The 19,975-nt window shown below is 36.3% G+C and overlaps 3 protein-coding genes across 3 annotated transcripts in view; 1 reads left to right on the top strand and 2 right to left on the bottom strand.

Moving 5' to 3' along the window:
* Positions 1-848: 848 nt before the first annotated feature.
* LOC306867927 (muscarinic acetylcholine receptor M2-like) lies at positions 849-2,439 on the top strand (the record flags this gene model as incomplete). Its single annotated transcript, XM_079413880.1, has 2 exons — positions 849-903; positions 1,109-2,439. 2 exons carry the CDS (start codon positions 849-851, stop codon positions 2,437-2,439), a joined length of 1,386 nt encoding a protein of 461 aa, XP_079270006.1.
* A 518-nt stretch (positions 2,440-2,957) lies between these two features.
* LOC306868444 (midkine-A-like) lies at positions 2,958-6,235 on the bottom strand. The gene is made up of 4 exons (XM_079414608.1): positions 6,088-6,235; positions 4,045-4,124; positions 3,786-3,953; positions 2,958-3,686 (listed from the first exon to the last, which is right to left on the bottom strand). The coding sequence occupies exons 2-4, from the start codon at positions 4,121-4,123 to the stop codon at positions 3,490-3,492; spliced, it is 444 nt and encodes a 147-aa protein (XP_079270734.1). The 5' UTR covers position 4,124; positions 6,088-6,235; the 3' UTR covers positions 2,958-3,489.
* Positions 6,236-7,676: 1,441 nt separating this feature from the next.
* The window catches only part of LOC306868442 (diacylglycerol kinase zeta-like), a 28,126-nt gene continuing 15,827 nt past the window's right edge, over positions 7,677-19,975 (bottom strand). The window contains exons 8-33 of the mRNA XM_079414606.1: positions 19,254-19,370; positions 18,910-18,981; positions 18,731-18,826; positions 18,566-18,648; positions 18,426-18,486; positions 17,978-18,091; positions 17,549-17,689; positions 17,335-17,413; positions 17,161-17,216; positions 17,011-17,073; positions 16,632-16,705; positions 16,146-16,257; positions 15,862-16,061; positions 15,303-15,403; positions 15,080-15,159; positions 14,163-14,232; positions 13,917-13,957; positions 13,637-13,827; positions 12,017-12,124; positions 11,611-11,691; positions 11,481-11,512; positions 11,047-11,096; positions 10,831-10,951; positions 10,707-10,743; positions 10,489-10,588; positions 7,677-9,217 (exon numbers count right to left, since the gene is read on the bottom strand). Coding sequence (XP_079270732.1) covers positions 9,101-9,217; positions 10,489-10,588; positions 10,707-10,743; positions 10,831-10,951; positions 11,047-11,096; positions 11,481-11,512; positions 11,611-11,691; positions 12,017-12,124; positions 13,637-13,827; positions 13,917-13,957; positions 14,163-14,232; positions 15,080-15,159; positions 15,303-15,403; positions 15,862-16,061; positions 16,146-16,257; positions 16,632-16,705; positions 17,011-17,073; positions 17,161-17,216; positions 17,335-17,413; positions 17,549-17,689; positions 17,978-18,091; positions 18,426-18,486; positions 18,566-18,648; positions 18,731-18,826; positions 18,910-18,981; positions 19,254-19,370 — 2,397 coding nt within the window. The 3' untranslated portion in view covers positions 7,677-9,100. The remainder of the gene's footprint in view (positions 9,218-10,488; positions 10,589-10,706; positions 10,744-10,830; positions 10,952-11,046; positions 11,097-11,480; positions 11,513-11,610; positions 11,692-12,016; positions 12,125-13,636; positions 13,828-13,916; positions 13,958-14,162; positions 14,233-15,079; positions 15,160-15,302; positions 15,404-15,861; positions 16,062-16,145; positions 16,258-16,631; positions 16,706-17,010; positions 17,074-17,160; positions 17,217-17,334; positions 17,414-17,548; positions 17,690-17,977; positions 18,092-18,425; positions 18,487-18,565; positions 18,649-18,730; positions 18,827-18,909; positions 18,982-19,253; positions 19,371-19,975) is intronic.

Below are 19,975 nucleotides of genomic sequence, written 5' to 3' on the forward strand. Positions count from 1 at the left end.
AATTTGGTTGTTTTTGATGTTATTCATTTTTATTCATTACTATACAATACAATGCATTTCATGAAGCTATCCGGGACATATTTTTGCATAATATCAGTAAAAAAAAAGACAGCATTGAAGTATTTTATTCCTTTAAAGATATGCAATACAAATACTGTACTACAGCAATGATTTCCTCAAGTTATATTTGTATTATTATTTTGCATATTGTTTTATTAATTTATTTTCTATTTGCTTTGTCAATTTTCATGACGGTCAATTACACTTTTTTTTTTTTTTTTTTAAATTCTCCTGAAAATGATCGCAAAATATGGTCATAAAAAATTAGGAAAATGTTTATTTGATTTAAAATAATTGTCTTATGTATAATTAAGTTTCTTCTAATTATCTTATATATTGCATTGTTTTCATAAAACCTACTCAGCCCCTCCCCCACAGCGTTACCTAAGTAAACATCTGTAATTTGTTGTAGTATGTGTGATGCTTAAAATATTAAAATAGAATCATAATAAAATTATAAAGATGTGAAACAGCTGTGGTGCTTCATTACAGGTTGGGTAATTAGATTCCATCCCTTATGTAACTGCTGCCTTCCTCTTTAGATGACAGGAACTGTATTAAGCATACATGCTTTAAAAAGGCAGCACGAAACTAGGAGGAATTCAGCAGTAACATGATCGTTCCACACTACTTTGATCATCTTCCAGTAAATTTAGTGTATCGATACAGCCTAAAGAGGTTGGATGACTTGTTCCTGGTTATGTATTCGGAAGGTGAGGATGGGTGTTACTGTTTGAGGAATTAAAAGTCCTCCCAGTCATTCTCTCATACAGACGGAGCTGGAGATCATGGAAACTGGACCTGTCGTTTTCTCAAGGGACTTTGAGTGGTTCGTTTTTAACGGTAAGTTTGCTGATTAGATCATGTTAGGGTCATAATTTATTGTTTTGTCTAATTTATATCTTCATTTCTATGTGCAACCAATTAGAGTTGTGTATTTTAGCATTTAAAATGTACTATATACTGTCGTTAGAGTACAAGTTCAAGTTGTTTGCTCATATGTCAAGTTAAACACCTCTTTACAACTTGATTTATGATAAATTTCCAGGCTCCTCCACAAGTTCCTCCATCATGGTCAACAGTAGCATGCACAGTCCCTTGCCCGAGGAATCATACTTGGTATCGGGAAGACCACGTCGTGCATTCGGGACTGTAGGGGTGGTCATCATCATACTTATCACTAGCTGCATCAGCCTGCTAACAATCCTGGGCAACGTCCTGGTTCTGCTTTCAATCAAAGTCAACCGCAATCTCCGAACCATCAACAACTACTTCCTTTTTAGTCTTGCTTGTTCGGACCTTATCGTCGGTGTTTTCTCCATGAATCTCTACATTGTTTATGCTGTAAAGGGATATTGGCCTTTGGGACCGCAGATGTGCGATTTGTGGTTGGTTGTGGATTACGTGGTGAGTAACGCCTCTGTGATGAACCTCCTACTGATCTGTTTTGATCGGTACTTCTGCGTGACCCGGCCTCTGAGTTACCCGACCAAACGTACCGCAAGGTGGGCTGGGGTGATGATTGCCGCGGCTTGGTTACAGTCTCTGCTTCTCTGGGCTCCAGCTATCCTGCTTTGGCAGGCTGGGAGGGACAGGAGCAATATCCCAGAGGGACAATGTTACATCCTGCTCCTCGCTAACCCTGCTGTAACCCTGGCAACCACTATCCCAGCGTTCTACATTCCAGTTGTAATAATGATGGTACTCTACACGAAAATATCCCTGGCCAGTCAGAGACGGGTTCATAAGTTGAAGCCTGAATCCGCAAACCTGCTTGATCCATCCAAGACAAGTGGAGGAACGTCAACCGTAAACCCTGACCTAGTGAATGACATTAAACCGGATGACCCATGCACATTTAAACGAGATTCAAAGCTCGTTAGAATGAAACGCCTGTTTTCTGTAGAGTTCAGTAAGACAGATGACTCCTTGGATTCAAGTCCTGATGCCTCTATGGAAGAACGAGGGCTGGGTGCAGAAACCTCCAGCCCGAAGACCTTGACGGCATGTGTGGAAACTAGCAGGACAACGCAACCTCACTGTTTTCAAAACCATACTGCCATTCAGGTTCAAGGTCAAGCGTCAAAGGTTATCTCCAAGAATGCCAGACGGAAGGCTCTGAGAGAGAGGAAGGTGACAAAGACTGTCCTTGCAGTTCTTCTGGCTTTTATTGTTACTTGGATGCCTTACAGCGTTATGGTTCTGATTGGTACCTTCTGCCGTTGGTGTGTCCCTGAAATTCTGTGGATGGTGGGTTACTTTATGTGCTACGTCAACAGCACGGTAAATCCAGTGTGCTACGCACTCTGTAACGTCACCTTCAAAAGAACCTTTAAACGACTGTTGATGTGCAAGTTCAGAAATCTGACATTAAAATGAGTCAAGAGTTCAGTCTCTTATCAATGACTCCTGGCCAACTAAAGAGGAACCTGATTCGCTCAGATGCTTTGTGACTGAAGCTGTTTTACCAGAGCCAAAAGTGTAAATAAAGTGAAGTATTTAGTAGCTCATATTGTACGCATTAAATGTATTAAGTATAAAAGTCATTAAGTTGATTCTTATTTTTTGTGAATATGAAGTGAGAGGTAAAAATAAACATGTTTGAGTTATGTTATTCATCATGTCGCTGTAATTGCATTTGTTCTACGACTTGTATCAGAAAGTTTTTTTTGTTGTTTTTGTTACAGGTTAAGACTGTTACTCTTTGTGCAAATTGGTAAAAAAAAACTAATTTGTGTAAATCATAGTTACATTCTTATGGTAATTTGTTTAGAACATTATTAAAATTGCAAATGTACAACTATATTGATGTCATTCAAGTAATTTTTCCAAGTTTGTACGTCTTGAACAATAAATGTGTAAACTTTGTTTTTAAAAAAAGCACCAGAAAGTATTATTGAAAATACAATTTCATTTATTCACAACCTGTAGACGTAATCAGTTAGTGGTGTAAATTTGATTGTACATCCATCAAATCTAAAAACATAAACATTTATAAACATAGATACTCTATATAGGCCGTTACTTCCAGGAGCGACGTTCTTTTAAGCATTCAGCTTACATGTTATAACGTACAGAAATTGTCTTCGTTCGGTTTGTCGTAATTTACAAATACTTTCGTTTAGGGGCATAATTAGGCTCTTACCAGTTTTTCTCTTTAGTAAAGACAATTTGTTAGACAACAGATTTGCTGCGGCCTGTTTTATACATGCAAAGTCAATTACAATTAAAAATTCGCTACAGAGATCAAATTACAACAGCATAGACGCATACATTTACTAATTGCAAAACAAAGAAAGTGGAAATAAAAACAATAGGTAGGGCTACAGTTTTTTTTGTTTTTTTTTTTCCTCAGCATTCACCTTTTGGAGGATTTGGGAGTGTCACATAGGAATGTACCACTTAGTGGGCAATGGGGTGGTCTTCAAGTTAGTTCTCCTTCCCTTTTCCTTTCTTCTTCTCACCTCCCTTGGGCTTGGGGGTCTTTGGAGTGCAAGGTTTGGACACTTTAATGGTGGTCTGGCATTCAGCTTTGAACAGTGCTTTCTTCAATGTCCCAGACCTGCTTCTGGTTCCTGTAATAGTGTCACATTCGGCCCAGCGACCAAACTTGTACTTGCAGTCAGCTAGAAAACCAAGAACAAACTCGAGTGAATGGCCTGTCTAAGTGTATTTTAACATCCAGACATACATTCAGTGTATTCATATAAAGTAAATCTCCTTACCGCCGAAGTCTTTCTTCCAGTTGCATGGGACTTTGCACTTGGTTTTCTTTGTCTGTTCATTGCAAGTCGCCTCCCGAATGCCGGCGCCACAGTCGCCGCTGTTGGGCACGCATTTCCCATACTGCCATTCACTGCACTCAGCATCTGCTTTGGGCTCTTTGCCCTTTTCTGTTGCAAAACAGAAAATGATGATTAATGATATCACACCAAAGGAATGTGCATTGCATCATCTGAAGTCATTTTGTAAAAAATTAAGAACCTTTTTTCTTCATGCTGGCTTCCACGGTGATCATCAACACCACCAGCAGCACAAGTGCTATAGAGAATAAACTCCGCATTCTGGGGGAAAAAAGAAATACAGTTGATATTAATTTCTGTTTATGTAGATGCAAATGTAAAAATACATAATTGTATTATGTACAATTAATTAATATTTTTATTAATTAATGGTACATAAAGCCTGTGCTTTTGTCATTTTTATGTTTTATTTACTCATATTTTAATATTTCTGTTTAGCTTTTTATTTCAGTTCTAATTTTAACTTGTTTCAGTTAGCTGCCAGGGCAACATTTCTAATTTTCATTTAGGCTATGCTTTTTAAGTGCAAGTTTTCTGTCTTATAATTACATTTTATTTTATTTCAGCTTTAATTCAATTATCAAAAAATTTCAAAGATATGTTTTGGTTAATAGCAACACCTCAGAGGACAACATCCAACCAGGTGTTCATCACAACCACCAGCATCACATCCGTTTGTGTTTTTGCTCTATATTATATGCTATATGCATGGAATATTTTATATATATACACCAACATAAATATATATTATGTTGTATTTATGCTAATCAAAAACGTTCATATCTGATAGCTGTATTATATTTTGTCCCTTTGTTGTGTTCTAGGCTGGTTTAATTAGCTTTTTTTCAAACTGATTAATTCCATTAACTAATGGTTAGTTAACCGTTTAGTGGGATTAGTCGGTTTGAAAGGTAACCAAAACAGACGAAATCAGATATGAATGTTTCCTCTGTACTATTTGAATTAAAGACACTGTGTACACAATGTCCTCCTCCATCCTAGCAGCTCGCTGTGTGACTCCATAAAAGAGCCTCTCTATATTTTCCTCTTTCTCAAAAAAAAAGAAGCGCACAGCACTTCTCCTTTTCATTCTTTTCCTGCCTCCATTAAAGCAGGCTCCTTTCACGGCGCAGCCCGCGGCACGGCTCCATTATTCAGTCAATCATAAATGTGAAGGGCTCCTCGGGGTTGGAGTTTTTGTGCGAGGAGAAATGGGGGTCCCCTGCCTCCCCTCCTCAGTCTCCACAGGGAGAGAGGCCAAGTACTCAAAGACCTTCAGCTGGGCCTTAGAGGAGCCTGATTCACTGGCTCCGAACAAAGCAGGATCTCGCCTGTTTTGCTTCCCTCTCTGAAAGGGCCTGAACACAGATCCCATGCTGTGTCTTGAGGAGGAGGGGAGGAGGGGAGGGCCTCCCTTCGACTCCTTTGAATCTAGACCTATTTGCATTGGAGGACAAACCCCGCTCTGTTGATGCAAGCGGGGATGTGGGATGCTGCCTTTGATAAATGCAGAACTGGACATTTTGAAAACTTCCTCAAGGAGCACAAAGTTCACCATCGATGGCATGACACCCCAAGCGCAGGCTCGCTCTCGCATCTGGAGCTGAATTGAATCGCAAGGCCTGATGGTTCTGATTTGGAGAAGTGGGTCAGCAGTTGCTGGAAGCTGGTGCTCTCTGGCACTTCAGAGAGCATCATTTTCCCTGACAGCGTTAAAGCGCCCTTTCACACCAAAACACAATCTCCACGACTCTATTACAGCATGAATGCAACTATTTAAAGCGACATCCGGAATTAAATCAACTATAATAAACAACTTAGCGATAGCTATATAGTGTCGCCGTTCAATTAAACATAATATTGACGCTATTATTTTAAACTCATGAAATATTCTCATATTAAACGCAAGATTTTATAGTCTAAAAATCGTAAAATCGTGCTTTGAGTTAAACGCTTACTGACGTTCAGCGCGTTTGTTTGTTATTATGACAGTGCGTCCATCCGCCTCCTTTCATATGTCATATATCACATCATAAACGCCCAAAACATTATTATGAATAGAAATGCATTCTATTATCGCACTAAAACTCAGATAAAATAAGCATATCCAAATAAATCTGGTAAATCCGGTTAATCGCAGATATTTGCATTATTTATCACCACATCGACTGCAGTATAATAACGAGTTGTTGGGTTATGATGATGATGATGATGATGTACTTGCCTTATTGCTGTGGATATGATGCTGTGCTGTGAGCGTGTGTCTGTGTTCAGCTCTCTCTCTATGATCTCTGCTGCTCTTTGTGTTTCTCCGAACTAGTTTGAGCTGGTCGCATAGCTGTGCACTTACACTCTCTCTCTCTCTCTCTCTCTCTCTCTCTCTCTCTCTCTCTCCACGTGATCTATCTATCTATCTACCTATCTATCTGTCCTCTTTCCTGTTGCACAGTATAATTATACATCTACTATCATGTAATGACATTTTTGTAATTACATATACATAAAATTAATAAATAATCAAAATTATGATTATGGAAAGATATTACTCTTATTTAATTGGTACATTTCTTTTAATTTATTTACTTTTACATTTATTGCTTTTTTTGCCACCTTTTTATACACTTGGTTGCTGGAAATGAAAAAAATTTGCAAATAATGTTTTATTTATATTTTATTTATTTATTTAGCATATATAAATACTTGAAACAAATAAAACAAATTATAATAATGCAAAATTATCTTTTTCAGTAATTTTTTAAAATTGTCCTTATTTGGATAAAAGCATGTCTGCTTAAATGACTAAATGTAAATGTTAATGTAATTTTTTCAGATTTTTCTTATAATTTTTTTACCCATTTTATGTGTAAAAAAGAATATTGGTAAATAAATACTGTATTTATAATATCAATTATAGATGCATAAAACAAATAAATATACAAAATTATGATAAAGCAAGATTTAATTATTTAATACATGTTTTTCTTATATTTGTCACCTTTTATTTATACAAAGCTACTTATGCTTGGTGTTATAAATAAATAACATCTAATACAATCCTATATAATAAAAAAAAAAAAAGCCATTTATTTCCTGTTGTACAATTAGTCTATTTTATTTTCTTAGCTGATTATTTTATTTGTTTCCTCTGTTTTATGTTTATTTAATTTTTTTATGACCCTGTCCCTTTAGAATATCTAAAACATTTTGAATTACTATTGTTTTGTTTTGTTTCTTTTCCTATATTTGTTTTTTAACTCTGTCCCTGTGTTTTTAAGTTCTTTGAATTACCATTGTGTTGGAAATATTCAATATAAATAATCCAGTCTATCTGCATATTACATTATATGATTTCACCAATGATTCACCAGATGAGTTTGCGTGAAATGTTTCTTTGACTTAACATACTATCTACCAAATTTAAAATAAGCTGAGGTTAAACTGATTTAAAAATACATTTACGTCCTTTCCCTATACTCCAGAAATGGAGCTAGAGCAGGAGACAGAAAACAATAAGCTTATCTCCGAAATGATAAATGAGTCACAAATGTCAACACATCCATCACTGCCGGTAACTCATTCAGACATAAAGACCTCCTAGGAAGAGGCAGAGTTCAACATTATACACAGTTTACCACCCGGCACTCCAAGACCTGAAAAGACGCCATCGCTGTGCAATAAGAGAATGATAATGATGACGACATATGCGTGCACCACTTAATATATCAATAATCTTAGTCAATTAAACCTTATAATCAAAGTACACTCAGTAGATATTGCATTTTTTAGTTTTTTTTTAAGTATTTATTTATTTTTCCCCACGTAGAGAGTAACAATCCAACCCAAAGAACAAATATATGACTTTTCCTCTAAACAAAATTCTTATCTACTCTTATAAATAAAGCATTATCTAAGTTCATGTCACATACAAATTAAAGACCTTTATATCAGAACAGATTGTTCACACATTTGTAAAATGTTTGACGGATTATATACATGTATCATCTATTTGGAATTGCATAGCAACTCATACAAAGCACTGACAAAATACATATTCTATCATAATGACATCTCACCACAAACACACTATGGCAATGCTGACAACACGCCGTTGTCAAATAGCTGCTTTGTAAAAAGACCAGCTTTCCTGTCTCTTTTATTATTCAAGCATTTAGTCAATTGTACACGTACATAAAGTGACCTGGTTGAATATACAAGAATTTAAACCGCAGATGATGATATAAATATATGTAAATATATGGGTAACTCTGTTGCCCTGCCATTTGTCACTGAAAATGTGATGTATCATCTAAAAACTGTACCAGAAGAATTTTCTGTGTACTTAACATGCTCAATTTGACCGGAAACCAAAACCAACGAGTTCCAAGTTGCTGCATGACTTCATAAATTCTATAAAGAAGCTAAAATCACACTGATGAGATAAAATGTTCATTTAAAGTATAGCAGTCAGTGCAAGCGATCTAAGAGATACGATCCCATTCCTGAAGGAAACTTCATTAATTTAGGCAAACATTAATGGTCATAAAATAACCAAAGGCAAATCTATTGACTAAGACATGATTACAGTTTATAATATATTGTGACTAGAGAATTGATTTAATGCTATCTAAGGTAGTAATTAATGGAATGTTTTTATGAAATTCAAGCATTTACCACAAAGAGAGAAACTGGCCGTAAGCAACAGCTGAGGAAGCATTCTTAAACGCAGGAATGAAAACAACGTCTATCTCGAATCAGAACAAACACGTGAAGTGGAAGCCAAGCTAAAGGAAGTGGACTACGGTCACATAAAATCTGTAAAACGTTTAGATATGCAATTCAAACATTAATATTTTGTAATCCGAAGCAGCAAAAACCTCTCCTGTTAATCTCTCATGAGGTTTGTCTGTTTTTTTTTTTTTTATATATAGTAGTTTAGTAACAGCCACTTTCATAAATGGTATTTCAGCCCTGAAATTCCCAAAATTTTGCACATTGGGTCCTAAGGAGCAGCCCTGAAAGCTGGACGTGATGTAGCAAACTCATGCATTCTGAAACATGACTCAAACACTGTCTTTTTGGCATTACAATCAATACAGAGAGCAACAAACTAATTTCCGCACACATGCTGCCTCATAGCATTGCTAACGTGTGGCCGTACCGGATAAACCGGCCATGGGAGAGAGCCGATAAGACTCTGTGGTTTGGTGACAGATGGAAAGGATGGTTCCGGAGGCCGGTCACACAGTCGTCTCATGGTCCTCCCTCTGGATCATCTGGTGGTGTTGTCGGCTTTCTAAGTATGCGGCCAACTCCATGTCTCCAGCTCTTTCTGCGTACATTTTTGGAGTTTCACCCTGCAGAATGACAGCAAGATATTTTTTAATTCATTAGATTTTATTTTTATTTATTTATTTTTGGCAACTTTTTAGATATACTGATGCTTGCTGGAATAAATAAATCTATAGTATAATATAATACAGAATACTATTTGCAATTATAGACAAATAAAACAAACTTATTATGATAATGCAGGAATATAATATTAAAAGACATTTATTTAATGCAATATGTTTTCTTAGTTTTGTCACGTTTTATGTATACAAGTATGCTATAAATAAACAAATAAGATTTACTATAATAAAATGACATTTTTACACTCATAGATAAAACAAATAAACTAAATTTTGCTAATGTAAGATACGGGAAAGACATTTTTTCTTATTTAATTCATACTTTTTTTGTTTTTACCTTTTATTGTAACATATGCTTGGTGGTATAAATAAAAACAAATAATATAAACACACGTAATAGTAATATATTAATAAAATAATAATACGTTTAACGAAGTTTTAAAAAATATGCTTATTTGAATATTGCAGGATCTGACATCACATGGTCATTTGCATATGACCGCCTCCACAGCAGCACATCGGCGAATAGTTATACACCATAGCACCATAAACCCCGCCCACTGGCATTCGACGCATTATATTCATTTATACTGTCTCCAGTATTCTTGACGTACTACTGACAACAGAACAAATGGAAGAATAAATGGACGTTTGCTTTGACACGTCCAGCTCGTTTCCATCTGCAGAGATTTCAAAAGATCCTCAGACTCAGAAACAAGTGTGTGATTTATTTTAATGATGTCCCAGATCACGTCTAGGGTTGCCATTAATGACTATTTTTATTTTGATAAAAATCGACTAAAATCGATGAATCGCGACAGCCCTAATCACGTCGGAAGATTATATGTTTATTCGGAGCATTTGACTGCAGATGGTTTTGTAAACGAAGCACAGTGTAGATGGAGAGTTCGAGAAACTTTTGTTGTGGAGGAAACAGCACTGATAAGTGGGAAACAGCCAACTATACTGGATCTGAGAGCAACTGCATCACAAACCGTAAGTCAACAATTTCATAATGCTTTGTCTAAAAAAAAAAAACAATTATATGGATACTTTTTCAAAACACTTATATGCAAGGGGGCGATGATACTTTTTTAGACAATGACATTAGCCAAAAAAAAAAAAAACAACATATGACTATAGGTGTTTAAATATCATCCTAGGAAATGTTAAGAAATAAAGTACAGGTATAAGGTCCATGTGAATGTTCTCACCCGTAGATCTGTCTTCATTAAAGACACTCCGGCCTCCACCAGGTAATAGCAGATTGTTCTCTGGCACAACGCAGCTGCCTTATGCAGGACCGTCTCCCCTCTGAATAAAAAACACAGAGAAACACCTCCTAACCAAGAATGTCAATCAAAACTAACTCCTTTATCCCTTTCACCACAAATGGAGTAAAAGATGCCGGAGTGGCTCCAGCACTACTTACGTTGATTTCTCTGTCACATCAAGGATGCAAGCAGGAGCTGTTTACCAAAAACAGTGAAAGATAATTAGAAATGAGATGCAAGTCAGAAGTCAAAAATCTAAATATTAAGCTCCAACCAACTCACAATTATCAATGATGTACTTCACAATCTCTTTACTGCCTAAAACGACTGCATGATGGAGGAGGGTGCAGCCAAAACGGTCCTGGACCAACAGGTTGGCCCCGCCTTCATGCATCTGAACCAGCTGAGAACATGAACGACCAGAGAAGAGGACCATGAGGTCTGGGAACGCAGAGCGCTACTGTATGATATTGCTGGAATAGGTTATTTTATGAATACCTTTTCGAGGTTGCCAGACTTCACAGCATCAAAGATCAAACTGATTGATTCTGAAAGACATTGAAAAAAATATAAGTGTTTTTTACTGTACCAAATGGCTCTAGGAAATTATAGAAAACGCATGAATGTGATAATATATTTTATTAAATTATATTTGATAAAATACTACTAATAATTGTTTAAAATAGTTTATTTTATTAATAATATTTTTTCAAATAAATTAATAAATTAATACAATTAGATATCATATCTAATAATACTCTAAAAGAAATGGAAAAATATGCACACTTTTATTGTACTAAATTGGTATATTTTGTAATATATTTTAAAGTTGTATTTTTATAATAATATAAAAATTGTTTATTGTATTTTCTTATATAATAGAATAAACTATTTTTACATTATTATTATAAAAATATATAAAATGTGTGTACCTTGATCACTGTCACTCCAGCCCGAATCTAATCTGTGAAATTAAAATGGAATATTAATACCACTATTCATAATCAAAACCAACTACATCTGTGTGTCTCACCAGCGATGATTATTAAATATTGTATGTACCTTGGCACATCAAGTGATGATGCACATGAGTCCCCATCGAGTGTGTTTGAACGATTCAAATTCATAATTTTTGCTCCCCTCCTTCAAAATGAAAGACATTGGACAAAGACAAGCTTATGTAAGATATTCATTTGAAAATGGATATCTTCTGTCCCTCTCACTAACAAAACAAATGACGGTGCAATGGTATATTTCAAAGTACCATGGTATTATTGTGCCATTGTAGTGTACTTTTGTTGCAGATGGGCATTACAGAGCCCTAATTAAGAATCATGGGATGAATAACTTTGTTATCTTAGTAATGATGTTTACTATAAAAAGGCATACTTGTGTTGTCATGGAAACAATCAAAGCTTTGGATGTGAAGGTCTGAATGAGACCACAAAGCGCTCAGTTTGAGATGTACCTGAACAAGCCTGGCTTTGTGGGAGTCTCTGGATCGCTAGTTTGCTTGTATGTGTCGCTATCCGTGTTCGCGCTTTCCGTTTGGCCTTCAGCATGCGTCTGGTGAACCCTGCGAGAGCATGATGGGATGGACAGACAACAGAGAGGACGATGTGTTTACATGCTGTGGGGGGCGGGAAACTCATTGTTTGAGAGATGTGTATAATTTACTGTAACAGAACAACCGCCACAATGAGGGCGGACAGATGGGATGTGTTTTTTCAGCGATCTGCTGTGCGTCAGGCAGGGGGAGGGTGAATGTAAACACAGATAAATGAGTTTTTAATAGCAGGGGCCTTTATGAGGGACTGTCCTGTCCTGGATGTATCACGCAGATCTGTGCTCGCTCACAGGAGACTTTGGCACAAAAATGCCGCTGTCTCTCACTCTCTCTGTCTCGCCATCAGATGTGCACACAAATACACAGACAAAAAGACTTCCCCTGAGGGAATAGACTACAGCTGAAGAGCAACTGTCGTTTTCTTTTTTTTAAACAGGAAGGAACACATTCGGTTCAGTCTAGTGTTACGTATTTACTGCACACACACATAAGCTTCTCTAGATATGTATGTATTTGGGACATTCTGAAATTTATATCAATTGGTTTTTTTTTTTATTGTTATGCTAATATAATTTATATGTTTGTATTATTTATTTATAGGTATATGTATTTATAATGTAATATAATATTGTACATATAAAATACATAATATATAATATACATACATATATATATATATATATATATATATATATATATATTCTAAAATAGATATAATAAAATGTTTAACAATTAAATGATTTAATAATAGTTAGAGGAACATTAAGAGGAGCATTTTTTCATATAAATAAATCAATTTCGTTACTATTTTTATAATAATATTGTACATACAAAATACATAATATAAATTAGATACAATAAAATATATTTTAATATTTAAATAATTACAATATTTCATTTATATAATTTAAATATTAATTTATCATAATTATTAATTTATATATTTATAATAGTTTATTGTATTAATGGTATCAAAAAAGACACATACATAATTCCAGTTCAAATTTTGACTTAAATTATTACGCTAATATATTTAATACATAAAATAAATAGTATAAAATTGATTTTAATATATTATATTTTGATATTTAAAGATACTTAATTATTTTATTTATAAATGTATATTTATAATAGTTTGTTGTATTTATATTAATAAAGAAATATTTATGCATAATAAAGAAAATTATAATCATTATGGATTCATGCTAAACCTACATCTGTTTTGGCAAAATTAACAAGAAATTAATAATTAAGACATTTTTTTTAGTTCCTTAATGAGGGTTTTGTGCACTTTTGCTGTTTTTCCGGGGATATTCTCAGAAATTTCATGCCCACAGGCAAAACTAAACCTGCCTACGCACGTACTCTGCTAGATGACGGTGTTAAAATGATCTGCCAAAGTAAAAAGCGACATAAAATTGCACCTTGAGGCTGTGCAAAATCTGTTTGCAACCCTAACAACATGAGTTGATACAGTTTCACCACACATTTTGTTATCTGAAGTGACTCGTTTCAATCTACCTGCACAGTGGAGAAGGCCCGGCAGAGCAGGCAGGAAAAGCAAACTGGTCTGTGCTGTTGGAACATCCCCCAACAGTTTCCATCGCCCCCGGCATTCCGGGCGACGTGCCCACCGTCTCCTTGGTGACCAGCTCCGGGTCCAAGATGAAAAGCTCATCCTGAGAGATCTCCGTCACATAGTTTAGATGCTCCTGCAGAGATATGCAATGCTGTAGGGTAAAACAGCACAGTGTGACATGCAACACAGATGTGAAATGTCAAAGTTGCCTTTTGTTGGTACCTGACCGCGGTCTATTCTGTAGAAACGGTCTGCTGTATTAGCTGTAAACAATCCAAAAACGGAAAAAATCTGATAATGGGGTTTTCAAACATCACACTTCAAAGTTTTGGAAATGTCAAAAGCAATGAATCTCACAAAAATGATTCAACATAGAAAGCCTAAGTTACGTATATATAATTATAACACTATTATTTTAGATAAATTTTATGCTGTTTTTTCTAAATGAACTTGAAATGCTCTACTTACAATCCAGGAAGCACCATTTTGGTGAAAGCTTTGGCATGTGCAGTGTGTCTGTATTCACACCATCCCCCTCCTAAAGAGAGAGAGACAGAGAGAGGAAAAATACACAGAGAAAGTGCAAGTGAAAAATGGCTCCTGTCCAAAATGGCCTCACTGCGTGAGTTCAATTAGTCACAATGTGTTTTTCTGACTGTAATTGAACAGGAAGTCAACGTGCAATGGCTGTCACATCCTCAATATAAGCTGTTTGGCATGAATAGTGGTAATTATAGTGGAAAGTGACTCTTAAAAGTAAAATACATCATTTGTGTTTCAAAAACGTGTTAATGTCACCACAAGAAATAGATTTTGAGCTAAATTAAATGAAAAATTTAGTTTCTTTTCAAGAGGTAGCATTAACACAGAAGTATTGTTGTTTAGCCAAGAATGACTTGGTTAAAGTCCCCATTGCAACCCATTTTACTACAGTTATCTGATTTATATATGATAGAAACAATATTTTCAATAACAAAAAAAATAAAAATCTGTAGGACAGGATTTTATCTATTAGAAATTGTTTGGGTTGTTAAAATGGGTGTTTCATGCCAAATGGGCGGAGTTGGAAAATAAAAGAGCTTGATGATGTCACTGAAAAGGAAAGTTGTTTTAGAGGTGGAGCAAGTTATAGTATTTTGATGAATGATTACAAAGACAACTTTTTTTGGGATAGCATGCACAGATGAATCGTTTACAATAAGACAAGTAACATTCATTAAGAAGGTAAATAGTCAATTCTGATTTCATTCTGACATCAAGCCAGACTTTGACAGTTCAGATCCTCCCCTTAACCTCTGCAAATGAGGAAGGAGGTTGTAGCCAAATCGGCCTGTTGGCACATTTCTAACCAGGATTCAACAAGGATTCAACAAGCTGAAAAGCACCTCATGTAGCTTCTCGATATGCAGCCGACACGTCTCCAAATCACTGTTCCCGGGAACTGTTATTATCCCCATAGGAATCGCTGAGAAGGTGAAAGAAAAGAGGAAACACACGTTAGGATCGGTTTAAATTAAGTCGTATTTGAAAAGCAGAAGCTTTTCTGGGAGTGCATGAGTAGGTTCTCAGAGCTGTGAAAAAGAGAGAGGACGAGGGTGAGATACTCACAGGCCTCCCTGAGCTGCTCCTTATCATAATGAAGAGCTTCATAATCACACATGCTGATACGGTTCACCTGGATCTGCACTTTCTCTGTGATGGGCTGCTGACTTCATCCATATGGAGAAAAAAACAGTCAGATTTCCTCTAGAATTGAATGCAATTTAGACAAATGGACAGACAGACAGATGGGTGGGTGGATGGATGGATGGATGGACGCAGATAGATGACGGACAGACGGACGGACAGACAGACAGATAGATGGATAGATAGGTAGACGGACGGACAGATAGATAGATAGAAGGACAGAAAGATAGACAGACAGACAGACAGATAGATAGAAGGACAGAAAGACAGACGGACAGACGGACAGACAGACAGACAGACAGACAGACAGACAGACAGACAGACAGACAGATAGATAGATAGATAGATAGATAGATAGATAGATAGATAGATAGATAGATAGATAGATAGATAGATAGATAGATAGATAGATAGATAGATAGATAGATAGATAGATAGATAGATGATGGACAGCTGGAAGGACGGACAGACAGATACTGACTCATATAGTTGTGGTAGAGAGATTCTTCTCTTGGTCTTCTGCAGCATGTTGGCCTGATTCCTGAGGGTGATGCGTATGACGGATGGAGCCAGTCTACAGGGTTCTCCATCCACCTGCACAGGAATGGGCTTAAAGGTTGTCAGGGTCACCTCCTGACACTGATGAAGCCTCTCACCATGTCCTCCAACCTGCAGCGTCGCCTATAGAAAGAGAGAAGCAACATTTGGATGGATTCAAGGGTAAATGTAGAACAAATCCATTAAAGAACCAAAGCCAAATCTCACCAGAGAGGTCATGGTGAAGCCAATAACCTCAATGAGCCCGTCGTCATGTTTCTGTGGCCCAAAGTCATTGTGCTCACTTGGGTTCCCCCATGGCATCGTACCAGCGCAATATCTACAGAACATAATGCCCAGCTCAGTCAGGATAATCTCATTTTAATGAACTCTAGACTAGTTTCTTGCATCTAGATTATATTTTATCCTGGAATAAACATCATTTGGAACAGCGAATATCTTTTTATAATGAGGTTTTCAGTACAAGTTTCCAGTCATGGTTTGATGACATGAAATTTGATGTCACATGGATGAAATGGTCTGACTGCCAACTAGAGTGAAGTTTCGTTTTCTCAAATAAAATTTTGCTATGCCAAAATAAAGAGGATCCTTCTCAAATAGCGCACAAATTAATACAAGAATGTACAAAGGTTCTCTTACATGGTAGTTACATAAAACATTTTTTTTGTACAGTTCCGTTTCAGGTCAGTTTACCTGGGGATGTTGAGGAACAGGAGGCACTGCAGTTTCATATCCTGCACTTTACTAGTTAGATCAGTACCATCACACTGCACAGGAAATAAGAAAAGGCACACGAGGGAACATTGTAAGTATTTGTGCTTTTCTGAAATGTAAAACCCTAAAGCTTGTTGTGTTTCTGATCAATTACATATGCATTATTAAGATAATAATCAAGATAATAATTATTATTCATTAACATATATATATACAGTACACATGCATAATCTTAAGTGTTATTTTTTTATTAACTTTCATATATAAAATAAAATAAAAATATTTTAATTATATTTCCAGTTTCTAATACCTTGGGTCATATTATATAAAAAGTGTGTACATATACAACTCAACCTACCACAACCCTGATGTGTTTGGACAGATCTTTGGAGCTTCCCATCAAAAAGTCTGAGAAGGCTGTCTGCAGAGGAGCACATGTATTTGAGCAAATATGTTACATTTTATACATTCCAAAAAGAATAAACTAAAATAACTACATGACACTCACCCCTGCATAAAACATCTTATTGCGAAGTCGACTATTGAACCGTTCTGGTTTAGCCTCTGAGGAAACAAAACGTATTAGACATTTGAATCTTTTATCAAACCGCAGATTTTATATACAGTATGCAAACCTTCACTTCTTAAACCAAATTCAAATTACACGAGTGAGTGAGCACACCTCGGGATTCGTGAAACTCCAAGGTCACGTGCGCATCAAATCCGAGGCTGAAGTAATTGTTGAAGACGTCAATGGGAAGCTGAAATAGATATGGAGAAGTCATTAGTTCATTAGTATAAAAACTCGTTACACCCTCATTCATGCTTGACTTGTGAAGCTAGAAGTATGGTGTTCTTCTGCTAAAATCCAGCACCCTCTACTGATGTCAGCTGACCTTGTCGGTCTGGTGGTCGTCTCTCTCTTCCTCGCTGGCCTCTAAATTGGGTTCCACGCTCAGGTTCCATCGGTCCAGCTGGACGATGTTGCCGTCTTCTACATGGGACAAGATCTTGGACACCGGTTCATCTGTGTAGCCCTGAAAGTCAACAAGTACACACATTTTCAAAAAAAAATAAAAAATTATAATAATGTAATGGTTAACAAATAGTGGGGCCATTTTCTCTTGTTATGCCACTTTAAGAATGTGTCAGCTGTAAAAATGACGTTTAAACCACAAAACTCATGCTGCAAAACAAAACGTGGTTATATTAAAATAGAAAAAAAATTAGAACTGAAGCTAAAACTTCATCTAATATTTGAATGCCCCAAGGAAATGTATTAAGATTTATTAGAACATTACAATCAAGAGTATTCAGGTTCGTACCCCGCCCCAGTTGAGAGTCCTGGCCAGGTCATTTCCTGTCCCGAGGGGAAGCACGGCCACGGCGGGTTGAGGGTTCAACTGCAGCTCATCCAACACTGAGAGAATCCAGCCAACCTGTTCAAACAGAGCATATAAATCACGTCATGGACCCCATGAACGTCCTGACCAAGGGTCATCATGATGAAACTCATTTACATTCAATATCTAAGAGCAATATCTGAGATATTGGCTCAGATCAGTCAGTGTTATTTTAGTTGTGGTGTGATGCCTAATACATAAAAAAATTAATTTTACTTGAATCAGTTTCAAGTACCTGTCGAGCATGTCGAGCACATTGCATGCTCGTTGGAAAATTTGCATACTGTGCACATACTGAAACAGTATGAGCAGAAATGATATTACCCACCATCCGGTTTTATCTAGTTAAGACCTCAGATATTTGACTAACCGTTCCGTCACCGCCACAAACAAGGATACGTAGGTTGGGCACTTTGCTGTACATTTCTAACCTTAAAAAGAGGAAGAGAAAGTGTAAGAGAACATGCTCAAAGCGACGAAAGAAAGAAAGTACGATGTATCGCCTCTTACCCCTCTCTCGGACCTCCCTGAGTGAGGTCAAACACTTGCCGGGGGTTCAGATACCACATGAAAGAGCGGATGATTTTCGTTCCCTTTATAGAAAAGAAGAAGTGCTATTATGTGGCTGTAAAGTAACGTTTCTATGCACTAGGAACTTTGAGTGTTGCTTCTGACCTGGTTTCCGCCACTCTTCGGATTGACAAACACCAGTAGAGGCTTCATGAGCTGAGAAGGAATCGGTCGCACAAAAAAGTGCTTCCATTTGCCATCCTGCAAGAGAATGAAATATTTAAATCTTGTCTTATATAAAAGCATATCACTTTTGTTCACCAAAGTTCAGAGGTTTTTGCTACCTCTGTGGCTTTCTTGCAGGGTTTGGCCTTCAGAGATGTTTTCTTCTTTCTTTTACTGCTCTTCAATGATGCCTGTATAATAGGGACAGTTTATAGTCATCTTTATAGACATACTCATTTTAGTGTTTACGTTTGAGCTCATCAATGCAGGTGGCCTCTTCACCATGTCCAAACCATAAAACACTGTATCATAAAGTTACATCATTATTAGTACTTTAGAAATGCATTTGGAAGATATACATATATAACATTCAAAGGTTTTTGAATGTCTATTTGTTCAAAAATACAGTAAATATAACAGTAATATTTTGTATAAACCCCGTTTTCTTCAGGTCAGATGGTACCTGTTGTCTGCGGACTCTGATGATCCAGGTTGGAGGGATGATCACAGCCGCGTGAGCTCCGAGGGAACACGTCTCATCGATTTTCTGCAGCATGAAGCAGTTCACCTTGTTGTGATACTGTAAGACACAAAGCAGAGTACATTGATTGATATTTTATCATACTTTAAAATAAACATTTTATTCACTACCACTCAAAAGTTTTAGGTAGTACGATTTTTTTAATGCTTTTGAAAAAAGAATACAGTATAAACAGTAAGGGTGTGAAATTCTATTACAATTTAAAGTAACTTTTTAATATTTAGATATATATTAAAATGCAATTTACTCCTGAGATAGCAATGAACATAAGCAGCGTAATCAGCGCTGTTTACGCTTAGGATGAAGGACGCGTATGCATTGTGATGCTCTCCAAAATGGCAGAAGACAGTAACTCGGGGGAGAAGAATTGTTGAATAAAGCCATTATTTTTGTTTTTGTGCACAAAAAGTATTCTCGTAGCTTCGCAAAATTGAAGTTGAGCCACTGATGTCACCTGGACTGTTTTACCTATGTTTACATTAGTTGCGTTGCTGTCTATGGAGGGTCAGAGAGCTCTCAGATTCCATTAAAAATATCTTAATTTGTGTTCCGAAGTTGTGTTTGGAACAACAAGAGGGTGAGTAATAAATGACAGAATTTTCATTTTGGGGTGAACTAACCCTTTAATGCACCCTTGCTGAATA

This window comes from Barbus barbus (assembly GCF_936440315.1).
Source record: "Barbus barbus genome assembly, chromosome: 50".
Taxonomy (NCBI): domain Eukaryota; kingdom Metazoa; phylum Chordata; class Actinopteri; order Cypriniformes; family Cyprinidae; genus Barbus; species Barbus barbus.

What these genes read in the sequence shown, in the direction of transcription:
- LOC306868444 (XM_079414608.1), bottom strand. Translation starts at nt 4,123, where the DNA reads ATGCGGAGTTTATTCTCTATAGCACTTGTGCTGCTGGTGGTGTTGATG. An exon ending in AGCCAGCATGAAGAAAAAAG is followed by an intron (nt 3,954 to 4,044) that starts GTTCTTAATTTT and finishes GTTTTGCAACAG; the next exon opens with AAAAGGGCAAAGAGCCCAAA. An exon ending in CTGGAAGAAAGACTTCGGCG is followed by an intron (nt 3,687 to 3,785) that starts GTAAGGAGATTT and finishes TTGGTTTTCTAG; the next exon opens with CTGACTGCAAGTACAAGTTT.